Here is a 26,477-nt window from a genome sequence, read left to right on the forward strand (position 1 = left end):
AAGCTCAGGACAGATCAATACACGACACCCCTGGGTCTCGGAGTCCTTCTGTTTGTCACTCCAGACCTGCCCTGTGAGGTGCCATCCCCGCAGGACCAGCAGCTGCTACAAAGGTGCTCTGCTGCCACCCAGTGGACTGGAGGCGCCAAGGCAGGAAAGCAGACTGCTGGCTCCCAGCGCTTTGCACTGAGGACTCTGAGAAGCAGCAGCACCACCAGGTGGGCACAGACCCCACACGGACCCTAGCCTCCTTCTCTGCTCATCCCAATTCAAGTTCCTTTCTAGACCTGAACGTGAAGTTGGATGAGGAGCTCAGATGCCCTCACTGTGCCATGTTTATACCTGGCACATGGATGAGCATGAGCACCTCATGCTCAGCCACCTCCCGTCTGTCAGTGGACGCTTGAGTGTTGCTGTGAGGCTGAACGGGTTTCAGTGGAGCTTCCAGACAAAGATGGACTAGGAAGAAAGGCTGGTGATCTACTTCCAATGTCAGTGAAAATGCTATGGACCACAAGGGTCTGATCCTGTTGTGCATGGGGTCACCATGAATTGGGGGACAACTCAATGGCAGCTGCTAACAAGTCTGCCTTTAAAATATTAAAATAGTCTTGGGAGGAGAAGAGCAGGAGTGGGTTTGCTGTGCTATTTAGTGTCAGGCTTTGATACACACACAACATGGCCACAGTCTCTCAATACTGAGGCAAGAGGAGCAGGAGGGATTCTTCCAGAAGGGTGGAGAGCGCTGCTTTGCCGTCCACTGACCTTCTCTTCTAAGACAGATGGCGCTGCACCTGGCTGACCACAGGCTAGCTGTTCCCACCTCCGGGTCAGACAAAGGAACAGAGTGAGCAGGTGTCTTAGTTTAGGTTTCCTCAGAGCAGACCCTGAGCCAGGGGGTTCAAATGGGAGTCATTTACTTGGAAATCGATGCTGGGAACACTGCTGCTGAGTGGGAGGTGAGATAAGGAAGGGAAAGAATCCAGTAAGAAGTGTCACCAATAGGGTCATCCTTTCACGGGACATCCCAGTAAATTGGCCTAATATCATGGTTAATGCTTCTGTTTTATCTCCTAGTTCATTGTGTAGTGCCTGGGGTCTTAAAAGCTTGCAAGTGGCCATCCAAGGTACAATAATTGGTCTCTATTCGCCTGGAGAAACACAGGAAGGAGTGGCAGGAATAGGAGGAAGAAATAGAATGTGTGGCTGATTGCCTCCATGAACAACTACCCCCTCTGCCATGAGACCAGAATTGAATGGTGCCCAGCTACCATTACGTTTTGGTCAGAGTCTATAGAAAGAATCCTGATCAACAGGGGGAAGCTGCAGAACAGATTTTCAAACTCTTGATGCATCTAGATTTTCTGGAGCCATGGAGGCTGAATGAACCCCTGAAACTGTTGCCTTGAGATAACCTTTAAAACTTAAACCAAAAATATCCCCTGAAGTCTTCCTGAAACCAAATAATAGTTTAGCTTAGCTAGTAAAGAATGTCTGCCTTGGGTGTTATGATCTTTTAAGAACTATCTATATGGGATCAAACTGACAACAACTTGAAAGATTAGATAGGAAGCTTAGGGGGTAGTGAGTTTATGTTAATGGGGGAAGAACAATTAGTAAAAGGAGGATGGGAATAGTTCCACAACTTGAAGAATGTAATCAATGTCACCAAATTATACATGTAGAAATTGTTAGATTAGTGTATGTTCTGCTGTGTATATTTTCAGTAAGAACTATGTATATTTATTTTTACCAGGGAATAAAGCTCATCTACAAAATCTCTGTCAATCTTGAGAATGTTGAGAAATGTAAATCTTTCCCAAAAGTCTTACTATCTAGAAAAAACAATCAATGCATTCCAGAGGACACAATCTCCTGCACAGAAGCCTCGAGGTCACCTGCGCGTGAGGAGCTCTGACCTCCCAGGACAGCTCCAGGCACTGGCCCTCAGTGTCTGCACTGACTTTGTCCCGTGGGAAGGGCCCAGGGCTGCTCATGGTTTGCAATTCTCATTTGATGACCACATGCATCAAAACAAAAAAAACAAAAGCACAGGATAAAGCCTCATGCAGACTGCGGGGGGTGGGGGACGGGGACGGGGCACTGGCAGCTGCCATCCTTTGATCAGTGTGAATGCTGGGAGATGGAGACCCTGTGAGGTTCTGAAATCTTAGGGTCCCTATTAACTATTTTTTTGGGTCGTACGTGGTTGGAATCTCTGATTGGTACAAAGTTAATGCACCTGACTACTAAACAAAAGGCTGGTGGTTTGCATCCACCCAGAAGTACCTCAGAAGAAAGGCCTGGTGATCTCCTTCCAAAAATCTACCCATTGACAACCCTATGGAGCACAGTTCTACTCTGATACACGTGGGGTTGCCATGAGTCAGAATCGACTCAACGGCACCTGGTTTGGCTAACTTACGAACACTCCTGCCCAAGTACTTACTCTGGTTTTACCTTCTTTTAGTGATAAGAGGTCACAGAACCAAAGGGAAAGGACCAAGATCCCGGGTGTTCTAGTCCAAAAAGGGGCGCTGTGAAGTGGGGTGATGACATCTGTGAAACCTGGGGGAGCGAGCAATACATGATGAGCAGGGCGGAAAGCCAAGCAGTGAAAATCAGAGAAGCCTGGACAGGGAACAAGATGTGAGGAGAGTACGCTCACTTTCCCGGTTTCCTTCCGTTTGTGACGAGATTCACGCTCCTGTCTCCTGCGGAGGCTGTCCTCAGTGATGCAATGCAACCACTTATGAGACATCATGAACACGGACAAGGCTGTTTCTCCAAAATTTTATTTTAATTTAAATGACAGGGCCAGCCAGATTTTCTGATAAGAAATTCACTTTTCCTCAGGAGAAATGAAACACTTTCAAGGAATTATTACAATTGTATATATCTCCACTTTTTTTTTAAGGGTTAAAAATCACATTAAATAACTGCCTTATGTAAAATTAAACCTTTGTAACATGAAAAGAAACCACTTCCAGTATAACAGTTTTGGTAATATGAATATATTAAACGATTATAACCTCAAATGCAACTTGTCAACACTGAATGTTTTCACATTGTTTTGTTTAAAAACAAAAGGCCCCAACTGTCTTGATTCGAATGCCACAGTACCTAGTCACTGTTTTCTCTGACACGCTGCACCCTCCCCCTGCCTTCACATAAAAGGCTCTAGTGCCAGAGAGGAAGCTGTTCTGTTGTTTAGAAGTTCTAAGAACCTAGCTTGGCAAGGAAACACTTCTTCCACCTGGTGTCATTAATGTTCACTAAATCCCAATACACAGCAGTAGACCACCAGAACTAGAAGGGTCAAGTCTGTCTTCTAAACATCTTAGGTATTTTCTTCTCAAGGAGATTACATTGCTTTCCCTACTTTCAACAGAAAAACAGGAACTACTTTACACAGATTCCTGTAAAGACTGTCTCAGGAAAACCAATGATAAGGCAGACTGCCATTTCAATCAAGTAGAACAAAACACACTTGTATTTTCTGGAGCTATTTTTGTAACTGGTGTTCCTTGGAGGTTTTAAAACCTGCCGAAACATCAACTGGGAGTCTCATTTTACTGGCTGATAAATACTTCAATTAGTAAGAGAGGCTAGCAAGGAATAATTATATAAATTTCTTTATCAGCTACAGCCATGCTGAATTCGAACCAGCAAACTCTGATCTGTAAGTTGTTAGTTGCGATCTTGGCATCACTAGGATGAACAGATACTGTCCTAAGAACTTTACACAGATAGATTCTAGGAGACGTTGTTCTGCCGTGGTCACAGTAACAAAAAAGTGGTGCAAAATCAGGTACTTCAGAAATACTGATAATCTGCAGCATTAAGGAACAGGACATTAAAAAAAATAAATTTCCCCACAGGGCCCCTGTGACTAGGAACGCTTCTTTTTTTTCTAAGAGAAGTCAAAGTTTTATCCAGCTTTACAACTACTGTACTGGATCACTTACTCTAAGAAAGCAAAGGTGCTCTACAGAGGTTGCCCCACGCACAGAATCAGCAGTGATTCAGCATCATCTCACGCGTCCATCTGGCGAACTCACGACTCGCTGTAAATGAACAAGGCCAATGTTACGCAGGGAAGTGGAGGTGACTGAGATCCCGGCCTACAGCTCAGCCTGTGGATGGCACCCAGGAGACAACTCAATCAGAGGTTTTGGTTACTTTTTTTTTTCCTTTTAATGCTGTGATACTTAAATGTTAAATCAGCATTTTCATGTGATCCGAAGTATTTCAATTACATATGAGCATTCATTTTTTTTTTTTTTTGCAAAAACTTAATATTAGGTAATAGTTACATACTAATACAATAACATTCGTCTGCTGTACAAATTAAATCATTTAAAAGAAATGAGCATTCTAAGAATTATATACAAAAGAAACCTGTAGGCATTGTTGAAATGAAATGCGAGGTGGCGTCGCTAGCTCTACTGTTTTAAAATACCTTCAAAAAGTAAAATTAACAGATACCCTTCAACATATCCAAGTTTACAAGTCAAGTCTCAAGAAAATCAAATGTCAAAAAACTCTAGAAAGCCGTGAAAAGCATATATACATTTTCCTCATGACCTTATGAAGCTTCACACTTTTGAGAAGTTGCTAAGTTTTAGCATCAATTTATATGCATGTCAACTTTATCCCCCCGCAAAAGCTCCCATCTTGGATCCAGCCCCCTGATTTCCAGTAAAGCTCTGCCCGATCTTCCTTGAGTGAAGGTGGACAATCTGACCGAGAATGCCAGGTATGCTCTGGCCACACTGTGCTCAGGTCTTTAACAAAGATAAATGCAAACACACAGGTTCAATCCCCTCATACCAACGCCCTCTTCCCTAAACCACACTATCAGCTGTATGTTTGCCTTCACAAACCTAGCCGTTTTCAGAACTCCTATAGTGAACAGAGTCTTTCAATTCTGAAATAACACAAAAAGATCAAGAAAAAGTCCACGTGTGCTCTAGTGTGCAAGAAAGCAGCAGCTACGTTCTCCAACTTGGGACTAAAAAAACGAAAAAGGTAAAATGAAAAACCGTTCACTAACAGCAGACTAGCAGTAATGTTCCTCATGAATCGATAAGAGCGCCTGATGCTGAGTAGCTAACAGCAAATGCTGAATTTGGATTTACTATTTTAGCTGTTTATTGGGAATCAGGCTTCTTGCTGGGCCGGTCTCTTCAAATCCCTGATCTGTTTAACTAAATAGGTCTTCTCATCATTAAACTGTTCGTCCTCGGTCCTGTCATTCTGAAACTTGCTGAGGAACTCGATGAGTTTGGTCTGGTTCTTGAGGAGGATATCTAAGATGGGCTGTGTCTTGTTGGGATTGGCCACAAACACCTGCATGGAGAGAAAGCCATGTCAGTCCACAGGGATGGAACAAGACCCAGAGACATGTCAACTGCAGCCAAGAGCACGCACGAAGAACACATCCAACGCCTTCCCAGGGGGCATGGTGGGTCAGGGAAATCAGCTCAGACGTTTGTGTTAGAAGACCTTGCTTTCACCATTTGGAAAGAAATCAGATTAATTACGTGTTTTAGCACAAAAAGTATTGACAATCTCATTCTGCCAGCCCTGAAATGCAACAGTTAGTATTTGATTTTAGAATAAAATGGGTAGAAAGTATTTCTGGGCACAGGTGGTCAGAATGGATTTTAAGAATAAAAACCTCATGGAAAGCATTAAGGAGTGGATTATCCTTCACTTTGTGATGAATAATCTTATAGGCCAAAGAGAAATGACAGTTCTCCATAAATAAGCGTTTCTTGTCCCCAAATCTCAATGGTTACACCCTATTTCCAGGTCTTTCTGCCGAAATGTTGTACCACGCAAATATGAAACTGCATTGAATTGAACCTTTTGGATTATCACAACAAGGTCACCAGCATTTCAGTGACTAATGAACGCAATGAGACGAACAACTCGGAGGAAAACGCTGTGCGTGACTCTTGGACTCTACCTTGAAAACGTGAAAGGCCTCGAACTGGATGTTGCGGCTTTTGTCTCGTAGAAGGTTCATCATTAACTTGAGGTTCTCAGGTTTACTGATGTACTTTGTCATAATTGTGAAGTTGTGTCTATCTAATAGCAGCTCACCGAGAAGCTGAGAAGACAAACAGTCACTCTTACATCTCATTAGGATTTGAAGAAAAACCAAAGTTTTAAAAAGAATTCATTTGATAATACAGTGAGCACTATTAAGCACAGGATGTTAATAAGCACTCAAAAGACGGAGGAACTGAGCTGAACTATGACCTAAAAGCTACCAAGTTCCTACTCGTTATGCCACTGGCTATGCGAACACCCACTTCTCCTTTAGGAGTTTTAACATCTACAGAAAGTCTGGCAATGCTTTCTGAGGACACTCACGGCCTGTCTGAGACAGCCAGAGCCCCCACTGTAAATGTGCACTCCTGTTATCTCTGGACATAAACGGGACAATGTGAAGTCTTACACAGGGAATATAAATTTGCTGATAAAATAAACAGCACTATAGAAACTCCAACATGACTGAAGAAAAACTGCACATTAAAATCCATCTTTAGAGTATCAATGGTCCTCAAAATTGCTCCATGTGTTCACGAGGCAGCTTGCGCAGCCCACTGCTAAGATCACCTGCAGGGATGTGAGAGGGGCTTCACAGTCATCACTAAGGTCTTACAAATGGCAGTCTTATTCTTCCTTCATGTGCTGGCAATTCTGAAGTGGCAAGATGGGGGTCTCTAAAGCCTTATCCAAGCAGCTCAAGGGTCCAGAATTTCATCAAATGCAATTAATTTGCCAATAAAAAATAGTTTTTCCTGTGAAGAAGTACTGTCCCTAGGCCATCCTGCCCACCTGGCCAAGTTTTTGCGACAATGGGGAGAGGAGGCCATCCCTAACCTCAGACAGAGGCTCCTGGCACAGGGCCACTTCAAGAATCACAAGGAAGACCCCTCACCCCAAAGACTATGACACATACCACCAAATCCCCCTTTGCCCAATTCCAGATTTCAAACACAAGGTAAAGAGAAATAAACCATGTAAAATAAACAGCCATACCTTGAGTGACTGTCTTTTTGTCACATAATTTTCTGAATGAAGTAACTTCTCGTATTCACTGAAGAACTAAGAGAGAAGAAAACACGTATCAGTTACTTTAGAAAAAGATTGGTAAAATCACGTTACAAAGCTTGAGTATGAATTTCTAACTCCAGAGGCCAACAGTCGCCCAAGCTTTCCTATTCCCGTGTTGCCTATTTCACACCCTTCTTCTGATGCGTTCAAGAACATCCCCAAGTGACACCTCAGAGTTTCACCTGCCCTAGTTACCTCCAAGAAGAGGACCTCTCCAGGCTCTAGCCAGGCCCACACACAGTTCAAATCGGTCCTCTCCTATCACCCCCAACTCCATACATACAGAACATAATTCCCTTTCCCCCCACCGTTGCAGTTCTCATTTCCTGGGGTTCAGTTAGAAAATTCACAGTTTTTACTGATGAAAACTCCACTAGTTCAAAGCACATCCATGAAGAGACCAGTTACCTGTTCTTTCAATGTATCAAGCAAGAAAGAGAAGAGTGGAGAAATTGAGCGCTGTGTTAAATATTCGATGTCCTAGAGAAGGGACGACTTAGGCTCAAACTTGAAGGATGGGAGGGAGTTGGCTTAGAAAGGGGAGGAGAGAAGATGTTCTTGGGGCATAAAAAGGAAAGGACACAGCCTGAGTGAAGACATAGAGAATGAGAAATGGTGTGGATTTGAGAGCTGACAAGCGTCCACTAGATTTACAAAGTGGCCCCTGACAAGAACAGTGTCACTGAAGGGGTCAGGTAGAAGCTGGATCAAAGCAGGAAGGAGGAAATGGGCAATGAGGGACACACAAGAGGCCAAGGCTACACTCCCACAAAGCCTGAGTGTGGGAAGGGAGGGAGGGCCAGTGAGCTTTATTTCCGTTTGTGTTTCAACAACAGAAGGTTGAAAACCTCCCTGAACTCTGCAGTGCAAGCTGGCTCTGCTGGCTCCCAGCGCTTTCCCGAGACTTCTGCTGCCTGTGGTGGGTCTCTGAGGATGCCTGCTGGGTCGTTTGTCCGTGCTACGATTATCTGTGCCTGTGCTCTATGATGGGCCCTCGTCAGCCTCGTCTGTGGTTAAGACCAGGCTTGGCCAAATCCAGCTGCTGTCTGTTTTTGTAAATGAAGTTTTATTGGAACACAGCCACACTCATTTATCTATGGATTATCTATGGCTGTTTTTGTGCTAAGACAGGTGACAGACCACGTGGACTACAAATATTTACAACCTTGCTCTTTATAGAAAAGAGCTGGTGACCCTTCCCTTAGGACAAAGCCAGAACTGCTTGAGGCAGAGCTGGGTGGTCATGTGCTTAGTAAGCAAGCAGGTCAGACTTCTCTCTTTTCAGAAATGACTGTTAACCCTAGCTTCTCCTCAAGCTGCCATCAGACCGATAATAAAAACAACTGGTCAGGACTGTAATCAGTAACCCAGAATATTTACACCTCAAATTCTTGGTAGAAAATGCAACTTTTGGTTGCAGAATTCTTAGGATAAGCTTGGCTGCAAGGAATCCTTGTCACGGAGAGTGCCTGGAGAGCATGCACACAACCCCTGCCGTCCTCCAGAGAAGTCAGGCTTCACCCTGGGTTAGGAACAGAGGTCGAGGGCAGAGGGCAGGCAACACTCCTGAACCCTCTGTGTGGCTCCTCAAAGACGTGCTTCAGGGAACTGCACTTAAGTTCAGCCCTCTGTTCACTGCAGGGCCAGCCCAAGGACGGTGTTCACTACAGTACATGGTGGCGTTAACTCTCCTTTAAGAACGCCAATGGGAGAAATCTGTTTCAGGTCCTAGGGCTAGAAAAGGCTATGTTTCTTTTCAGCAACTAGCATGTGTTTTACTTTACAGATATTGTGATCCTCTAACTGATTCTGTTTCCCTCTGTGCTTTGGCTATGAGAAAGCTCAGAGCCCCATGAACAACTGCCATGAGACCAGAAGAACTGGATGATGCCTGGCTACCATTACTGGACATGCTGATCAAAGATTCCATACAAGAATCCTGATTAGAATGGGGACAATACAGAACAGAATTTCAAATTCTCATGGAATCCAAAAATATCCCCTGAAGTCTTCTTAAAACCAAATAATAGCTTAGCTTAACTAGTAAGAATGTCTGCCTTGAGCATTAAGCCCTCTTAAGAACTATCTATACGGGATCAAATTGACAACAGCAATTTGAAAGATTAGATAGGAAGCTTAGGGGGCAGTGAGTTTATGTTACTGGGGGAGGAACAACTGAGAGAAGGAGGGTGAGAATGGTTGCACAACTTGAAGAATGTAATCAGTGTCACTGAATTCTACATGTAGAAACTGCTGAATTGGTGTATGTTTTGCTGTGTACATTCTCAACAATAAAATAAATAAAGATTAAAAAAGAAAAAAAAAAAGCTCAGAGCCAAAATGTACAGGATGTTAGAGCCCGAAAGCAAAACATTTTTCCTATGTAGCAACCTCACCCTCAGCTTTATTTAAATTATCCACATCCCCCCACTTTCCTTGCCCCTCCCCAAGATCTGATGGCACTGCATGCATTTCTGTTAGATGCTCACGCAAATTTTCCTAAACTTTTGTTAACCAATATGATCAGTTAATAATACGGAAGAGAACAAGTAGGAAAATATTTTATAGCAAAATTAAACAGATTCTACTGGCTGTAGTCAATTTCCTGGAAATTAGTCTGCATTTTTGGTCTGACTTAAATGAAGGTATTAATATGTTTAAAAATCTTTGAAACCACGTGGCAATAGCAACAGCTAATGTTTATTAAAGGCTTATTATGTTGCAGACTTTACACACACTTTACACACACATTCTCATTTAATCCTCACAACATCCCTCGCAGGCAAGTGCTATTAGGAGTCCCTTTTAGGACTGAGGATCCTGAGGGCTCAGAGAATGAAGGCAGCTTGCTAGCACAGAGTGGGGCTGGAGGAAGCCAGACTCCAGGCAGGAATAGGCCAAAGCCGAGGTCCTAACTCCTGTACAAAGGCACTGAAGAGAATGACAGAGCTGCCATTTTAAACCAACAAACATACAAAAGGAAAAAGACTCGTGTCCAACCACACGTGGGAGGAAATACAATAAATGACCAGCAATGGTTAAGCCTGAGCCCCGGTGGCACAGTGGTTAACGGTCTGGCTGCTAACCGAAACGTTGGCAGTTCAAATCCACCAGCCACTCCTTGGAAATGCTGTTGGGACAGCTCTACTCTGTCCTATAGGGTCGATATGAGTTGGAATCGACTTGACGGCAATGGGTTTGGTTTGGTTTAATGGTTAAGCCATTTATGAGGCACTTTATGAGGGACTTCCTATGTACTTAGCACTGTGTTACGATGTTACTGGGGGCCAGAGGGGAAAACAGGGAAAAAGCAACACAAAAGAATTAGCAGGCATAGATTTTGCCTCCCTGAATCTTATAATCTCGTTGAAAAGCGAAGTGAAGAATGAAGTATTAATGATACTTTGGACTTCAAAAACTTAAAAAACTAGTGGAAAAATTAAAACCTAAGCCAAATTTTGTGGGATAGGGATTCTAAGTGGATTGTTATCATTACAACTTCTCTAACAGTATCTATAAAGTCTTGGACAACGTGTAAATTAAAGCAGTATGGCACAAGACAGCTCCCCTGGGCATTCTGGGAACTTTCCTGAAGGTTGTTGTGAGGATCAAAGGAAGCCACGTCTGTCAGCGCACTCAGGATCATTGACAACTCTCTGGGGCATCACCATCACCACGAAGTCCAACATCGACTCAGCGCTGGAAGGGACCTTACCATGAGCTAGTCCAATCCCCTCATCTTACAAATAAGGACTGACTTCTAAGTCCCCAAGCGGTTAACTGCCTTGGTCATGGCCACAAGGAGTTAGCAGCAGAGCAGGAGCAGAACCCGGAGTCCTGCCTCCTCTAGTCTAGAGAGCTTCTCATCCTATCAGCTGCTGCCTCCCTTTCTCTCTACTTGTAAGCAGCAGGAATGTGGAGCAACTGATGGAAAAGGAAGGAAAAGTCAAATGTCAGATAATAAGTTTCCTTTTATCTTTACTGTATTATCATTCAGCAGCAAAAATGCCCATTTTACTCTTCTAAAGTAAGAAAAGATGCAAAGGGCAGTGTGTCAATCACAAATATCAAATTATTCTTCTGACTAACACTCTATAGGTTGTTTCCGTAGGAAAACAACTACAATATCATTTAAAAACATTACATATGCAAAATAAATATTTTGCTATGAAATTTAATTTAAATCTTTCATTTCTGCTAACAAAAAATGTGCTATTTTGATAATATTTCATATACTTACTCTATCATAATGCTGCTCCAAAAATTCTGCACTGAGCAACTTATGTCTTGTAAGTAAATCCTATAAAAAGAAAAAACAAATTTTATAGTTATTCTCCACTCGTTTTTTTTTTTAAAAAGAGAATTCTAAAATATTCCACGTCATTTTACCTGATAAAAACCGTTGTTAAAATTGCTATATTTAAAAATATTTGGGCATGAATTTTACTCAAAATATTGATTTTATGTAAGAGTAAATAAAATTATTAGTAATTTCAAATTATGATTTTAATGTTATAGGATTAGCCACAGGTCTATAGCTCATAGAACCAAAAATGAAAAAACAAAGCAAAACACCAGACATAGGAAGCAATGGAGATGCACACTTAGAAGAAGAGGATGAAGAGTTAAAGAGGAATAAAAGCAAATGGTGGTGGCAGAGTGTCAAATAGAATCCTGCGCCCATTTACTGCTCCTGGTGAAGAAAGGAAATTTCTTTTATTAGAAAAAGTACTGGAGGTTCCATTTTCTTGTTCCTAAATAAAATTACAATCAGTATCCTATCTAATGCAACCTTTTTTCAGATGTAAAATAGCTTCTAAAAGCCCTATCATATTATAAACATTAGCTCCTAATTAAGCAGAATAATGCTGCAAAAATGTGGAGTTAAAAATTACTTTGACCTGTGGTCCAATTCTGCATTCCTAGAAACAGAGCTTATGTTTTCCCCGGGAACAACTCAAAGATCATTCATCAGAGAACACCTACTATGTGCCAGAGAAAGTTCCAGTGTTGGGGCTACAAAGGGAAACATATACAGTCCCTGCCTTCAAGGACCTAGAAGCTGGTAATGGCCTAGCCTTGCTCTCACCAGATGGGGAAGAGAATGGGAACATGTGACAGCACATGAATGGCTGGTCACTATTTGGCAAATGAATGAATGAAGTTCCCTTTGGGCCACTTACTAGAGAGGCTGTACTAATAAACGTCTTTTCTGAACCAACTTTGCTTCAGGTTACAATGAATTAGTGTTCCTGAAGTGTTTTCAAGTGTAACACTGGCCTCAAAAAATGTTCCAAGCATATGTATGTGGAAAGCCCACAGCGCTAGTTCCCTCTTGGAGAGCTACTGGGTCTTTGAATGGTTGTGCATGGAGCTCTTTTGTCACCTGCCTTTTGGTAACATCCTTCCCCAAAGGCTTTCAAATGGGCTCTCCTCTCTGCCTAACTCCTACAGCTCACCCTTCAGACCTCCATGTAAGTGTCACTACACAGGGAACCCTTCCAATTGGCCACCCGCATCAAAGCACTGGTCACAGCTGTGACTCTCTCTGTGGGATTTGACTAATGTCTCTCCCACTGGCCTGAAGTCCCATAAATGCAAGGGTCGTGTCCATTTTTACCCCCTTTGAATCCCCAGCACCTGTGCAGTGCCCAGCACACAGTAAAAGCTTCATGAACAGTAAGTAAACGTGCGAGCCAACAGAAGTCAGAGAACACATCTGGAAAAACATCACACTACCCAATCTTCAGAAACCCTGGTAGCGTACTGATTAAGTGCTACAGCTGCTAACCAAAAGGTCAGCAGTTCAAATCCACCAGGTGCTCCTTGGAAACTCTATGGGGCAGTTCTACTCTGTCCTATAGTGTCACTATGAGTCAGAATCGACTCAATGGCAACGGGTAACCAATCTTCAAAGTTTGCTTTTAAAAAAGCTTTTTGCCTTATCTCAAAGATTTACAGTTACTCAAATTGCTGGATGGGGTATGCACCATATTTCCTGATTATAACAGGAATGGCCAGACAGGACATAGACAATTTTTTCAAAATCCCATTTGAGGACTGAACAGGCAAACTTAGAAAACCTGGAGTTTAAGTATCCTTAAGAATTTGGCAAGCAGTAGCTACAAGGTTTCCTCATATGGGAAAGGAGATGGAAGTGGTAGAAGAATAACATATTATCTTAGTATACTGGTATGGTTTCGGTCACCTCGTATGCATGTGAAAGCTGGACAGTGAATAAGGAAGACCAAAGAATTGACGCCTTTGAATTGTGGTGCTGGTAAAGAATATTGAATACACCACGGGCTGCCAAAAGAACGAACAGGTACATCTTGGACGAAGTACAACCAGAATGCTCACATACTCTGGACATGTTATCAGGAGGGATCGGTCCCTGGAGAAGGACATCATGCTTGGTAAAGTAGAGGGTCAGCAAAAAAGAAGAAGACCCTCAATGAGATGGATTGACACAGTGGCTGTAACAATGGGCTCAAGCATAGCAATGATTGCGAGGATGCTGCAGGACCAGGCAGTACTTCGTTCTGTTGTACACAGGGTCGCTATGAGTAAGAACCAACTCGATGGCACCTAACAACAACCATATTAGTTCGTAGGGTCAGATGCAAGGGAGAGAGAAACACGAGAACTTTAAGGGGAGTATACTCAGCCCAGAAGGCACTTAACGCATGTTTGTTAAAGAGCACGTAACACCTCGTAACATGCTGCTGTTGTTTTACACCAGGCAGGCACTCAGGCTTGTTGACTGAATTGAATGAATGAATGAAGGGATTAATGTGTCAGGATCCATGTGAGACCGAGTGTCATGTCTACTTTTTGTGGCTAAATTGTCCTGGAGGCGGACATGAGGACACACAGGGAAAGAGAGAAAGCCCTCCCTCTCTGCTCTGATGAATGAGAACGCCAAAGGAGATGGCTCTTGGAGACGCTGGCTTTCCACTGTGGTCAGTGACTGGGGCAGTGTCTTATGGACAGGCAGGTAGACAGTATCTACTCTAGAAAGCAAAGGCCCTGCAGGCATAAACAGTTTTCAACAGAGTTTTCCTGAAGGTCTGTGTAAGGTGACTATTTTCTCTGAAGGATGTACCACAAGCGGAAGCAAAGAAGCTCATGGTTAGGCCGGCTATAAAAAGGGGGGGGGTCTCTCCATCTGGGAGGGGGGTTCTATCTGTTATCATCTGATTTACGGAGACCAAGAACCTCAGGTAACAGTTGCCAGTTTAGATGCCTGGGTCCAAGAATCAACTCTCAATGGTCTTGGTACAGCAGCTGAAAAGGGGTGCCCCCGACTGCTGAAGTAGAAGCGTGACAGGATGAGAGTCCTCTGTCAGGAAGGGCCCTTCTAGGGCCTAAAGGGAGGGGGCAAAACATGAGCAGAAAGAGAGGCTGTGAAGAGAGAGCACAGGGAAAAGGGCTGACCCGAAGCCGAAAGGAAGGAGGTGGGATGTGGGCAGGGCCTTGACACCTGGGGAGAAGGAACTTTAGCCCAGGAACTGAAGCTATAAGTTTTGAGGCACTCAAACCAGAATTAAGGACAAGCAGTCAGTGCCTGTTCAGCACCCAGCACCTTGGGTACATGCGGGCCCAGAACAGCAGAGGTGCTAGCGAACAGAGGGGGGAGAAGGAAAGGATTTCTCATCTCCCACCTACCTGAATCCCAGTGATCCAAGGCCCTGATATAACCTGGAGAAATGCCAGGGCTCATATCCCAAGTCCAGCAGATTGAATAGCCAAAATTTAGGGAGGGCTGAATTAAAAAAAGAAAAGAAAACCCCTAAAAGGTATGTGAGTTTGGGCCCCCAGCGTCAAGTACAAAGACAGCCCTGGAATCCCTGAAGACATACTGCTAACCCAGGGGGCTGATTTTCATAGAGTCTTGTCAAGTCTGACAATCTGGTCCAATTTCTTACTTCATGCTTGACTATGTTCAAGAACAAGGAATTCAATTCTTCCAACTGTGGTTTACTTACGGAGATGTTATTGTTCAAGTGTTCTCCCTGTGCTAAAGTCAAAACTTAGCCCCAGGTAACAGCCAAACACTGACAGAGCCAACAGAAAGAAGTTTAATGCACTGTCTACAGGACCCTACTTCAAATCCAAGCAGAGACCTCATAGCAAGTCCCTACTGAATCGTCTCTCCTCCAACCACGGGCTCTGAGCCCCTCCCCATCTACTGTCTTCTGAAAGTGATCCCTGCGTCTATGTGCCTCAGAGTGTAGTGCCCGGGACGGAACACACCCATGTGCTGTTACCTAATAGCTTACAGTCAAGTGAGACCACCACTGAGCTTCGTAGGTCACATGCTACGTGGTCACATGTGGCTTCGGGGGCAGCAGCATCATACTGGACGAATACAGCCTTTGCTTACTCAGAGTGAGATGTGTAGCCAGACTGCCTGAATTCAAATTCTGGCTCTCCCATTATTGTCTGACTTTTATTCAACATCTCTAAGCTTCAGTTTCCACATCTTTAAAGGAGATAATAACATACCTCCTTCACAAGATTGTGTAAGCATGACACAGAATTACCTACCTTTCAGAAATTATTATCCTTGGTAACCATTAAATTTAGTAATTATTAACTCTTATTACTATGCCTTAGTTCCTCATCTCATATTTATACAGGTAGGTCCTTAAGTGGAAGACTTCAGTTATCTACACTAATTTCATCCTGTTATACTCTGGCCTCTCTGGGTCTCTATGGATCCTTAGTTTAGTATCCACTGTTATATATCTTTCCTATCATGGTTACTACCTATAAATCTGAGAAGTATGCCTTGTTACTACCCCTTATCTAAGTGGTGAATGAAAATGTTCAAAAGGCGGAGCCGAGCGGGGGCCCACTAGACACTTCTCTCCAGAGTGACAGCAACCCATCTGCCAGCACCTTGTGGATACAGCACATAGTCATGTGTCCACTACACGGAAACTCCATCTAGCTCATATTTTTCTGTTGTTTCCAAGAGAATACATTTGTATAATTAGTCAATGTCTAGCATACTCTCCTTGTCATAAAAGGATAATTTTAATAGTTACTCACTGCACACATACCGTGCAAAGGCACAAAAATCCTGGCAGACCAGTATTGTTACCCACATTTTACAGGTGAGGAAACTGAGGCTACAAATCAGTGGCAGAGCTGGGATTCGAACCCAGGCAGCCACACTCTTACCCACCCTGATCTCCTGGCATCTATGTGATTAGCGGAGCTGAACTTACTTAGTGAATCCATGCTGGCTGTGGGTACATGGCTTCCTTTCCAAAATGCTCAGAACTCATCTCTTTAGAAATACTTTCTAGAACCTTACACAGGAATACCATCAAGCTCCAAGCTTCACCAGCCTCTCTCTACCTTCTTTCACTCTGGAAAATTGGAAATATATATGTTGGCCTTCTGATGCCCCTCCCCATCTACTTAGTTCCTCAAAAAAAGAAAAAGAAAAAAACAACCCACTAACAATATTTGATTTATTATCTCAGTACCCATTCACTCAAGCCAAGACTCTTAGACACATTCAGAGAGCGTAGCTTTAATTTCCTTTTGAGACTCAGCACCTGTTCTGGGGCTTTCAATCCAGGACTACGGTTGAGCCGCGTTTGTTTGAAAACGTTTGTGTGCAGAGTGCACTTCCTAGGAGAGGGCTCTTGTCACATCTCAAAGGAGAGCATGCACCACAGCTAGCTCCTTTTCCACTGCACAGATGTTATTCTCTGCGACGTGGACGGCAGCCAACCAGGGACGAGCTGCTCTCCTGTCCTCCTTGCCAGCACCTTGGGTGGGCTCTGGTCTTCCTCCTGGCTCTAACTGTAGTTTCTCTCACAGAGGGAGTGGGAAAGCAGCTTCACTTGGGTCTGGTGGTTTAGCCATCCCGAGATGACGATGGTAGGTCTGTTAAGTCTTTCACATATATTGTCTTGCTTATGGGTGTGACTTCATTTTATTTCCTGGAAGGCTCTCTGTTCAGGTGCCTCTTTAATTAGGTCTCCCCTTTCTATGTAATCAGGACCCCCTGGGATACACAATCCAAGTTAGCTTCTCAAGGTTCTCTCTTCTGTAGCTCATGCTTAGAACTCTAAGTTGCTTTTTGAAGTCTCCCTTCTTCAGGTGGAGACTACCTGCTTGGCTCTTCACATCTTCCCCTTCCTGGCAACCATAACCTGACAGGGTTGCTTTTTCTACAACTATTCCCTCACCATCATTTTCTCCTTGGTGAGAATTTAATTCAAAGAAGCAACCTGAATTGAGATAAAATTATCAGCAACGTCAATCAAGACTTCATCCAATATTGTGACTTACATGACCAGCATCCAGTCAGCACACCTCTCTCACCTCTTGGCCAATTCTGCTATCGGTGCCAGGAGTGTATCATCCACGTCCTCTGCATGGCCAAGGGCTGGGTGCATTCGCCCACACTGTAGCTGCTCTCTCTCCTTTTACTCTCCTGCACCCCAGTGTCTCCCCGTCAGGCACAGGGCTCTCCTTCCACACAGGTCTGTCTCTTCTTGACACATGGTGCTCCCAGAACTCCCGCCCTAACAGGTCTGCTGCTTCTGTATGGGGCACACCCTTCCATCATGCATGCTAATCGTGAGTCCTATCCCGCCAGTCTGGGTGATACCTAAGCCATCACATTTACCTCTCTCTGTTATAATCTCAAATTCACTTTGTTTTGCTTTGCACGCTGAGATATAAATATCTGAGGTCTTGCCTAATGCTTCTGACACCCTTTTTTAATTGTTTTGGGACATAAATTACCAAGCACCTCCCACACCTCATTCTCGATTAATGTGAAACCCTCATGACCGGGTCCTCCAGGTCTGCACCCCATCTTAAGGGCATTCATTTACTCTGAGGTATGTACTTTATCCAGAGACTCTTTATAATCATAAAACTGAGTCCTCACAAGAAAAGTCGTCACTTCTCACTGTAATAGTGTTCATGGCTTTGAGTATGGTAGCCTAGGTGTGAGTATACTAAATTCCGATTATATTAAAATAATAGCTCTAAATATTCACTAGAAAGTCTGTGAAGATCAGACATTTTATATAAGGGAACACAGCATATAAAGGCTTGTCCCCATTGTGAAAAAAATTAATAAAGAGCACTGCTTTACTTATATACTTTAAACAGCACAGAACCTTGCAATTAAAAACAAAAATGTGCATATTATACAATGGAGCAGCATCATATGTTCCTTTGATTTATACAACCGTATAACAAGGGAGGGGAGGGGACGGAGGGCGGGGGCACAGAGTAATTGAGGTAGTGCAGCTGGTTCCGTCTCCCCCCGCAGTAAACACGCCCTGGCGTGAGCGTGAGATGGGAGAAGGCAGGCCACTGCTCCCTAAGCCTGTCACAGTGTGGACACCTCTGTCCTAAACGTGCTTGTATTTGAAGACATGTATATTTCAAACCAGGATGGCCCCTAAACAGGAGCCAGCTCCTTTACCTGGTGCTTAACCAAAGGCTGTTGCAGTATGTTGTTGTCAGACTCACTGCATACCTGTGCCCTGCACTTACTAGGTAATCTCACAGAGTTTAGAGTGTCATTTTGACTACACAGGGAGTGTGCCTCTTAGACAGACCTCAGAAGCTAACTTCTCCACCCCTTCAGGATGTGATGCCCTGAATAAACCTGTCACATATACACATGGAAACGATATCTTCTCTCCTCCCACTAGAGGGCAGCAGTGTGTAGACTGCGAGGGTAGGGTGGGTAGGAAAAACAGCATGCCCAGAAATCTGACTTGCAAGTCTGTTTAGAACTGTGTACTGTTTTTATAAATGTTACCTTGAATGTGGCAAACGCATCTGAAGCTATGTCAAATGTTGACATTTCCACATATCTGAAGAAATCATAAAACTGTTCTGACCACAAAATTATTTTTGCAAGCGGTTCATGTCTGATGCATTCTCTTAACATGATTCCACAATTTAGAGCTATTTCTGGAGATTCATACCTGCAAAAAGAAAAAAACACACGTGACTGCTCCAACACAAGGCACTCTGAGTCTTTAGAACAGAGGTTTTCAGACATGTGTCCCGGCTAAGGGGCCACGGTGAAACAGCAGTTACAACGGGCATTTCTCTCCGCAAGGAACACGTGCTCAGGAGAGTTTACACTGAAGTGTGCACACACATTGATCAGTTGGTGATGACTGCTTCATCCCAAAGGAAAATAACAGCCACGAGAGTGACCGTATAAATAACGGCTCATTATTTAAGCTAAAAGATCTGAAAAAAGATACTGAGGTCGCACCCCAACATGTAGAGGTTAGTTTTACATGTGGCGCTCTCAACCAAAAGCTGAATCAAAATATAAAACAAAAAATCCAATTTTGTTTTAAATTTCTGAACATTTAAAAACATGATCCCAAATTCAGAAAGTCACAGCATCTCAATAACCACCCCCCCTCCAAAAAAACCAAACTTCCCGCTGTCGAGTTGATTTCAATTCATAGCGACCCTACAGGACAGAGCAGAATTGCTCCATAGGGTTTCCGAGGAGTGCCTGGTGGATATGAACTGCCAACCTTTCTAGGCTAGCAGCCAAGCTCTTTAACCACTGTGCCACCAGTGCCCCAGCTAGTATCTCAATAGGACTATCAAATGTACAGCATTTGTACTTTGCTTTGATCCGGTACCCAGGATGGTTATTTTCAAGACTCTCAGCAACATGCTGCTCTTGTTAGCTACGTTAATTTAATCTACATTTAAAGAACTGTATGTGGTGTGGCGGTACCTTACTAGACAGCACAGTTCTATGCCTGCCTTTTTCTACTCCAAATCTTCCCATTTCAGTGTCACTAGTCCTTCTGAATGCTTCTTTGAAACATCTTAGGCTCATTTTCTTTCTCCCTTCCACAGTTGCACTGATTCACACCCAGAACCCTGAAATGGGCTCCCAGTCAGCATCTCTGCGCAAGTTCTGCCTTACCAAAGGCTCCCTACATAGTCTCGCGATAGCGTTTCCCGCTCTGAGCTTAAGATGCTGCTTCTTGCTAATCAAATAAAGGCAAACCCCTGGGCTGAATTTCTAGCCTTCCCCTTGTCAGATCCACTCCTCTGGTACAACACCATCTCCCACTATGTCATAAAAGCTTCCAGATGATCTCCTTACTGTGGCCAATCACACTGCAACCGTTCCTGCCCCTGTAACTTTGTCCTCAGTGACGTGCCAGTAGGACGTCCTCTCTCTCTTTTTGCCTCTGCAAATTCTAAACCCCCTTAAGCCCCATCTCTTTCACTAACCCTTGTCTTACTGACCAAACCTGCATGTTCCCCTGTGAGATCCTGTAATACTGACTTATTATCTTTGGTTGTGCCCATGTTTATCACAGAGTGACATTCTATGAATATCACTACGGCTTGGAACCTAGATGCTGACTGGCTCTTAGGTGATCAAAATGTTTGTTCACAAAATGGCCAATCATACAGTTTATCTTTGCTGATCTTCAGTAGACAGGAGACTAGAAGGACAAGGGTAAAGACAGTTTGGTATAACAAGTTGGGCAGGTTTCGATGAAGGCTTGTCAAGTTTATCTTAAATGAGTAAACCATAAACCAATCAGTACAAGGCAAACAGTTATGCCCTATAATCTATTAGCACTAGAGTGGAGAGCACATTAACATTTAAATTGCCAGTTTAAAAAAAAAAAAATTGCCTCCAAATGCAGTGTAACACCAGATTATGTACTTTTAAATACATACTAAAATTGGCTGTGTAACAAAAAACCAAACCCACTGCCGTCAAGTTGATTCTGACTCATAGCGACCCTGCAGCACAGTGTAGAACTACCCCATAGTGTTCCCAAGGCTGTAAATCTTCATGGAAGCAGACTGCCATATCTTTCTCCCACGGAGCAGTTGGTGGGTTCGAATTGCTGACCTTTTGGTTAGCAGCGGAGCACTTTAACCACTGCACCACCAGGGCTCCTATTGGCAGTCAAACCCGTTGGTGTTGGGCGAGTTGATTCCGACTCATAGCAACCCTTTAAGACAGAGTAGAACTGCCCAGTAGGGTTTCCAAGGCTGTAAATCTTTATGGAAGCAGACTGCCACATCTTTCTCCCGTGACGGGTGGGTCTGAACCACTGACCTTTTGGTTAGCGGCTGAGTGCTTAACCACTGTGCCATCAGGGCTCCCCCAAAATATCTAACATCAAAGTATTTATAGCCTAAGCAGATGATTACATTGTATGGAAGTAGTCTGAACTAATTAATCAACTAAAGCACAAAATGTTAAAAGGCTCTCTGACCTGTTTCCAGGTCTGAGGCAGTAAGTGTACAAAACGAACAAGGGACATCTTGAGCCAGACAGCAAGGAAGCTAGCAATTCTGTCTGTCCCACACTGCTTGTCTTTTGGGATAATTAAATCATTGGTGAAGAAAGGTTCTTCTTTAAAGAACAGACACATTTAATATATGGAGACAGAATGATAGCATTAGGAGATTTTGAATCTAGGTGATAATCCTCAACGGATACTGAAGTCATTAGGTGACAGCTTGACGGGAAACTTTATAATGGACAGATCAGATTGACAGCACCTGAATCCACTGATCAATCTAATCACTAAAATGGGACAACCAGTGTCACCCAACAGGAAATATACAGCATGTACACAGGAAGTATAGTACATGAAGAATTCTTCCCCCACTCCCAATATCCAATCAAACTCTAGATGTAATTACTAATCTAAAGAAATAAGGGGACAGAGGAACATGTTAAATGAAACCACAGGGATGCAAATCCAAAATATGGGACTTTTCCACCAAATGACCCAGCTGCCTCAACAAATTGCAAAAATTTAAAAAAACAAAACAAACAAAGAAAGTGGGGAGGGTGGGGAGAGAAGGCAGGTATTACTATAGATTAAAAGAGAGCTAAGAGTCATATCAATCCAATTCAGTTTATAGACCTTGTTTGGAATCTGAACTAAACAAACTGTAAAATGACCTTTTCATAGAAATCAAGGAAATGTAAAAAGTGACTGGGCATTAGATAATGTCAGGTTTGTAGACGGTACTGTGACTACATTAAGAAAAAATCCTGTTATATACTATGTGCTAGGGATGCACACTGAAGTGGTGTTGTATGGGAGGTGACAATAAAAGGAAGCAAGGAACAGATGAAACAAGAATAACAGAATGCTAACAACGCTGAAGCTGGGTGATGGGTATATTATTCCCTCTAGTTTTATGTATATTTTCCACAGTAAAGGCTGAAGGGGGTAAGGGGAGGCTCCCGTTGGATCCCACACCAGCTGCATCTCCATGTTTCTCCTCCTCTCTTTCCTGGCTGAGGTTTCTGCTCTGGCTAGCTCAGATGAGAGCTTAAAGCTTTTTCTTTCAATTGTATCTCAAAAGTCCTACTTATGGTGTTCTAAAATGTTCATATTGTGCTCCCAGCTGAAGTAAACTCTAAAGGAAATTTAGGTAGTGTTGACTAATTTATGGATTTTAAATAACCATTGGTTTCTATGGAAAAAGAAATACTGGCTCTAAAAATACACCACGTCATCTGGAAGCCGCTCGGAGAGCACCAACACTGCAGACTCCCCACTACCTGTTCACACATGCAACTCTGGATTGATACCACACTCAGATGCCAAAGGCTCCGTACAGCACCATCTGAAGCAGCACCACGATGGTTAGAAACAGAGGAGGAGACAGAAGGCCTGAATGCAGCACATGCACTGACTGATGCTTTGTCTAAACAAGCTTGAACTTGGGGGAGTGTTGAACCGCAGAGATAGGAATCAGAGTAAGGCAAGCTGTAAAGCAAGGGTAGGAGAGCAAGCTGATTCACGTCAACAGTCATGCCAGTCACACGCCTGCCCACCAATTTAATAGAACAACACAAATGTTTGGCCAAACAGACATACCCCATACCCAAGACTGGAAACAATGCTGGTGTGAACAACAGGAGGCTATCCTCCAATCGGGGAGGCTCAGTGACGAGGGAGAAGAACTGTGCGAGTTTTTTTTAAAGTTTTAGTTTTTAGGCTTTTTTGGTTTTGTTTGTTTTTTAAGTTGACAGACTACTCAAACATAAATGCCTGCTTAGGCCAGTAGTAACTCCAGGAAGATGCACTGTGAATCACCACATTAGAAGTGGGTTAGTGAATGGCCACACACGGCTATCAGCAAAGGCTGCGGCCTCATCAACACAGCCTTGGCTGACCTAACTAAGGGAAGCTCCCTGGCACCCGAGCCTCTTCTCCTAGGCAGCTCTTATCTCCTTACACTGTGTACCCATGTCCAGAGATGTCTCTAAACACATGGTTTAACTGACATTTTAACAAAATTCAAATGTTTTATCTTCCAGAACAGAAATAAGACCACAGACGCCTTGTTTTTTTCCTTCAGTCATGTATGGTTTGTGAACTCTAAGGCTCACCATCAGCCTAACTTAAAACTTCCATTAGCAGGGCATTTTCCGATTCAGTTTAGCTCAAAGGCTGAATTTTAAGGAGGGGAGTATGTTCAAGATCTGTGGAAAATGAGCTGACCAGACTACAGAGAAAATGCTTCCCCCACATTCACCACCCTGGTTTTGATCAAGGCAATGTTTCTTTTTTTATTTTTGAACTAAGAATATAAATTTTATTACATTGTACATACCCTTTCAATAACATGAACAAAATATTCTGTTGGGTGCAGATGTATTCAACAGTAGGAGTTCTTGTACCAATTTGTCTTCTGAGAATATTGTTGAAAATTTGAGCCACGTCTTTTTTGCCCTATTAGGAACACAATCATTAAAATATTTACCTGACTAAACATAAAAATGCCCACCCGCCCTCCCAAATAAACTTAAATAAAGGCACTGTATATTTATAGCTGACTGAATATCTGACTTTAACACATTCATAAACACGGTTTTCTTATTTTATCTCTATTTATAATTCAAAATTCTAAGTTTTAATAGTTGACTATTTTTAACATGAACAACGTGTTGACAAAGTGAAATCTCACTACATTCCATGTATTATTGTAACCATTTCTAACTCAGAATCATGCTGACTCAAATGAACAACAAAACCCTGCTGTAAGCTCATAATGTACAGGGACCTGAATTCACCTGAAGGAACACGCAGCTTCAAACACGATGCTGCTCATGTCGTAACCTCTACTTTCCTTTTACATGATGCAGGGAGAAGGGAACGGAATTATACTCTACTAGCAACACTGAAGACCTTCTGTAAGAAGCTTAGCTTTAATGGCAAGTAGACACCCCCCATCCCCTTAAACTACATCTACTTAGGAAAAACATTATATGGATTAATAATGAAGGTGCTCAGTATCGCAGGGTGCACTAGTTCAAAGATGAGAACTTAATTACACCATCACACTTTATTAAAACAGATGGACACTAAGTCGCCATCCGTGGAAGCTTAAAATGAGAAAGCTGCATGAGAAATTAAGAGATTGATTAATTAAAATTCCAAGAGATGTTTTGGAATGGCTGACCAGCCTGTAGGAGAGTGAGTGAAATGCTAGCTTTCCAGCACCCAGCCTGAAGCTCACACAGAGAGACCACCTCGGGGCACGTGCCACATCAGGAACAGTGATGACAATCTCTAAACACCGGTCTCAACGGCACATTTTTTTTTTAAAATGATGTCTTCAAAGTTCTAAATGAACGTTAAATTCTGCATCCAGGTTGGGAAGGAGGGTGGGTGGAGGCTGACAAAGGAGGAACTAGATGTTTCAGCCCATGCCCAACTTCCCAGGGGAAATAAAAATTGTTGTTGGAATTTGATACACTATTAAAAATACATGAAATCGGCTAGGTACACTGAAATATCCTAGTTCTTTTATCTGCTCTACAGTAGGATAGAAATAAAATTTTATTTTCTCTCTTGATAAAAAATTTTGTTATCAATATTATATTCAAATAATGTATGAACCACATCCTCCATCCCTCCTCCATATTTAATCTAGTTACTTGTCTATCATTTTCTCCCCAGTAACATGTACCTGCCTTTCAAGCACCTGGACAGACATCCAATCACTCAGGTGGATAAACACTGGGGCTTAAAACAAAGCACACCCGTGACAAAGAGGCAGACAGAAGACTGCCCCTGACCGCGTCGGACCCTCTACTACCATATATGCCCCCCCACAACTGACCCAGGGTCTTCCTTCAGACTAGGATCAAGGACCATTATTCTCAGGTTAAATTCACTGTTACTTAACATGGCAGAACCCAGCTGTAAAAGCTTGGGCAACAATCCCAAATGCCTCCCAGACTGGGCAGGAAATGCACATGGCTACAGCCGGCCCCTAGGTAGAAAGCAAGTTGTGCCATCTGTGCATGCCCTGTGTGGAGGGTGGCTGCTGCTGGGCTCCAGCGAGGGGCCACAGAGGTCTAACAGGCCCAGCGTGACCTGAGACAAAGAAACCAGAAACTGAGAACGTCGTGTAAAGTCTGCGATTTAAGTGTTATATTAATTCAAAAATCTAAAAGCACTGCTGAGCAAACAAAACCCATGTGAGGCAGAGGCTTATGGTCTCTGCTATGAATTTTTAACAGGTAAAATAGATACAGCAAAAAGCTGTGAAAGCTGGGACCTGTGTAAGGTGGAAACCTGTCAGAGATGGAAAACTTAAATATTTTCCACTAAAATGAGAGAAAAGTGGTAAGACTGCACCTTGTCAAAGGCGGAAAACTTGCCAGACCTCGAAAAACACGGCAGTCCCGTTGAGCTCTGTCTGGCTCTCGCAGGTTTTCCTGTATAACTGGAATTTCTCTAAGACCTTACCTACCTCTAAAAGTCTATATGATCTTCTTTAGATTCTTTATTTCTCAAGAGCAGGGACCAGTGAATTATATGCAGCCCACTACAGTGCTCTCAACTGAACAGCTGTGTCTTAAATACGGCCCAAATAAAAGGGCGCAACGCATACCTAAGGAACGCCACACGTGACGTGGTGACGGGGCAGAAGCCTTGGAACAGGCCTGAGACCCCTGTGGGTCCCTGCCCTGGCTCTGCAGACGAGGCAGGCAGCCAAGCATGCGTCCAGAGGGCAGGAAGCCCTGAGCCGAGGGCTCGCCGGGAACCCTAAGGTGTTTACAAGAAGAGAATACATGGAAAACGACTGCGAGTAGGGTTCTGTTTTTGAAAACTAAGAAACTGACTTCCTACCTCGAAGTCAATGAGCTGTAGGTCGGCGACCAGGGTGCTGAGGAGGCCACTGTTATAGAGTTCCTGAGCAAGCTGCGCCACTGCCTCCGTCTGCGGCTCCTTCTCGTTTGTGCCGTACAGGATTTCCTTCATGGCCACCAGATTTTTGGAAACTTCTTCTGTAGCCTGTTTTTTTTT

The 26,477-nt window shown here is 43.3% G+C and overlaps 1 protein-coding gene across 3 annotated transcripts in view; it reads right to left on the bottom strand.

Annotated features, from left to right (window-relative positions):
• Positions 1-4,193: 4,193 nt before the first annotated feature.
• CAB39 (calcium binding protein 39) overlaps positions 4,194-26,477 on the bottom strand; it is an 84,157-nt gene continuing 61,873 nt past the window's right edge. For 2 of the 3 annotated variants that reach the window (XM_023724494.1, XM_023724495.1), the window contains exons 3-9: positions 26,301-26,465; positions 23,773-23,891; positions 18,941-19,109; positions 11,372-11,431; positions 7,057-7,122; positions 5,975-6,118; positions 4,194-5,352 (exon numbers count right to left, since the gene is read on the bottom strand). In XM_023724494.1, coding sequence (XP_023580262.1) covers positions 5,164-5,352; positions 5,975-6,118; positions 7,057-7,122; positions 11,372-11,431; positions 18,941-19,109; positions 23,773-23,891; positions 26,301-26,465 — 912 coding nt within the window. In that variant the 3' untranslated portion in view covers positions 4,194-5,163. The remainder of the gene's footprint in view (positions 5,353-5,974; positions 6,119-7,056; positions 7,123-11,371; positions 11,432-18,940; positions 19,110-23,772; positions 23,892-26,300; positions 26,466-26,477) is intronic. The other variant, XM_023724493.1, reaches the window with a different exon arrangement.

This window comes from Trichechus manatus, unplaced genomic scaffold (genome assembly GCF_000243295.1).
Source record: "Trichechus manatus latirostris isolate Lorelei unplaced genomic scaffold, TriManLat1.0 scaffold00249, whole genome shotgun sequence".
In the NCBI taxonomy this organism is placed as follows: domain Eukaryota; kingdom Metazoa; phylum Chordata; class Mammalia; order Sirenia; family Trichechidae; genus Trichechus; species Trichechus manatus.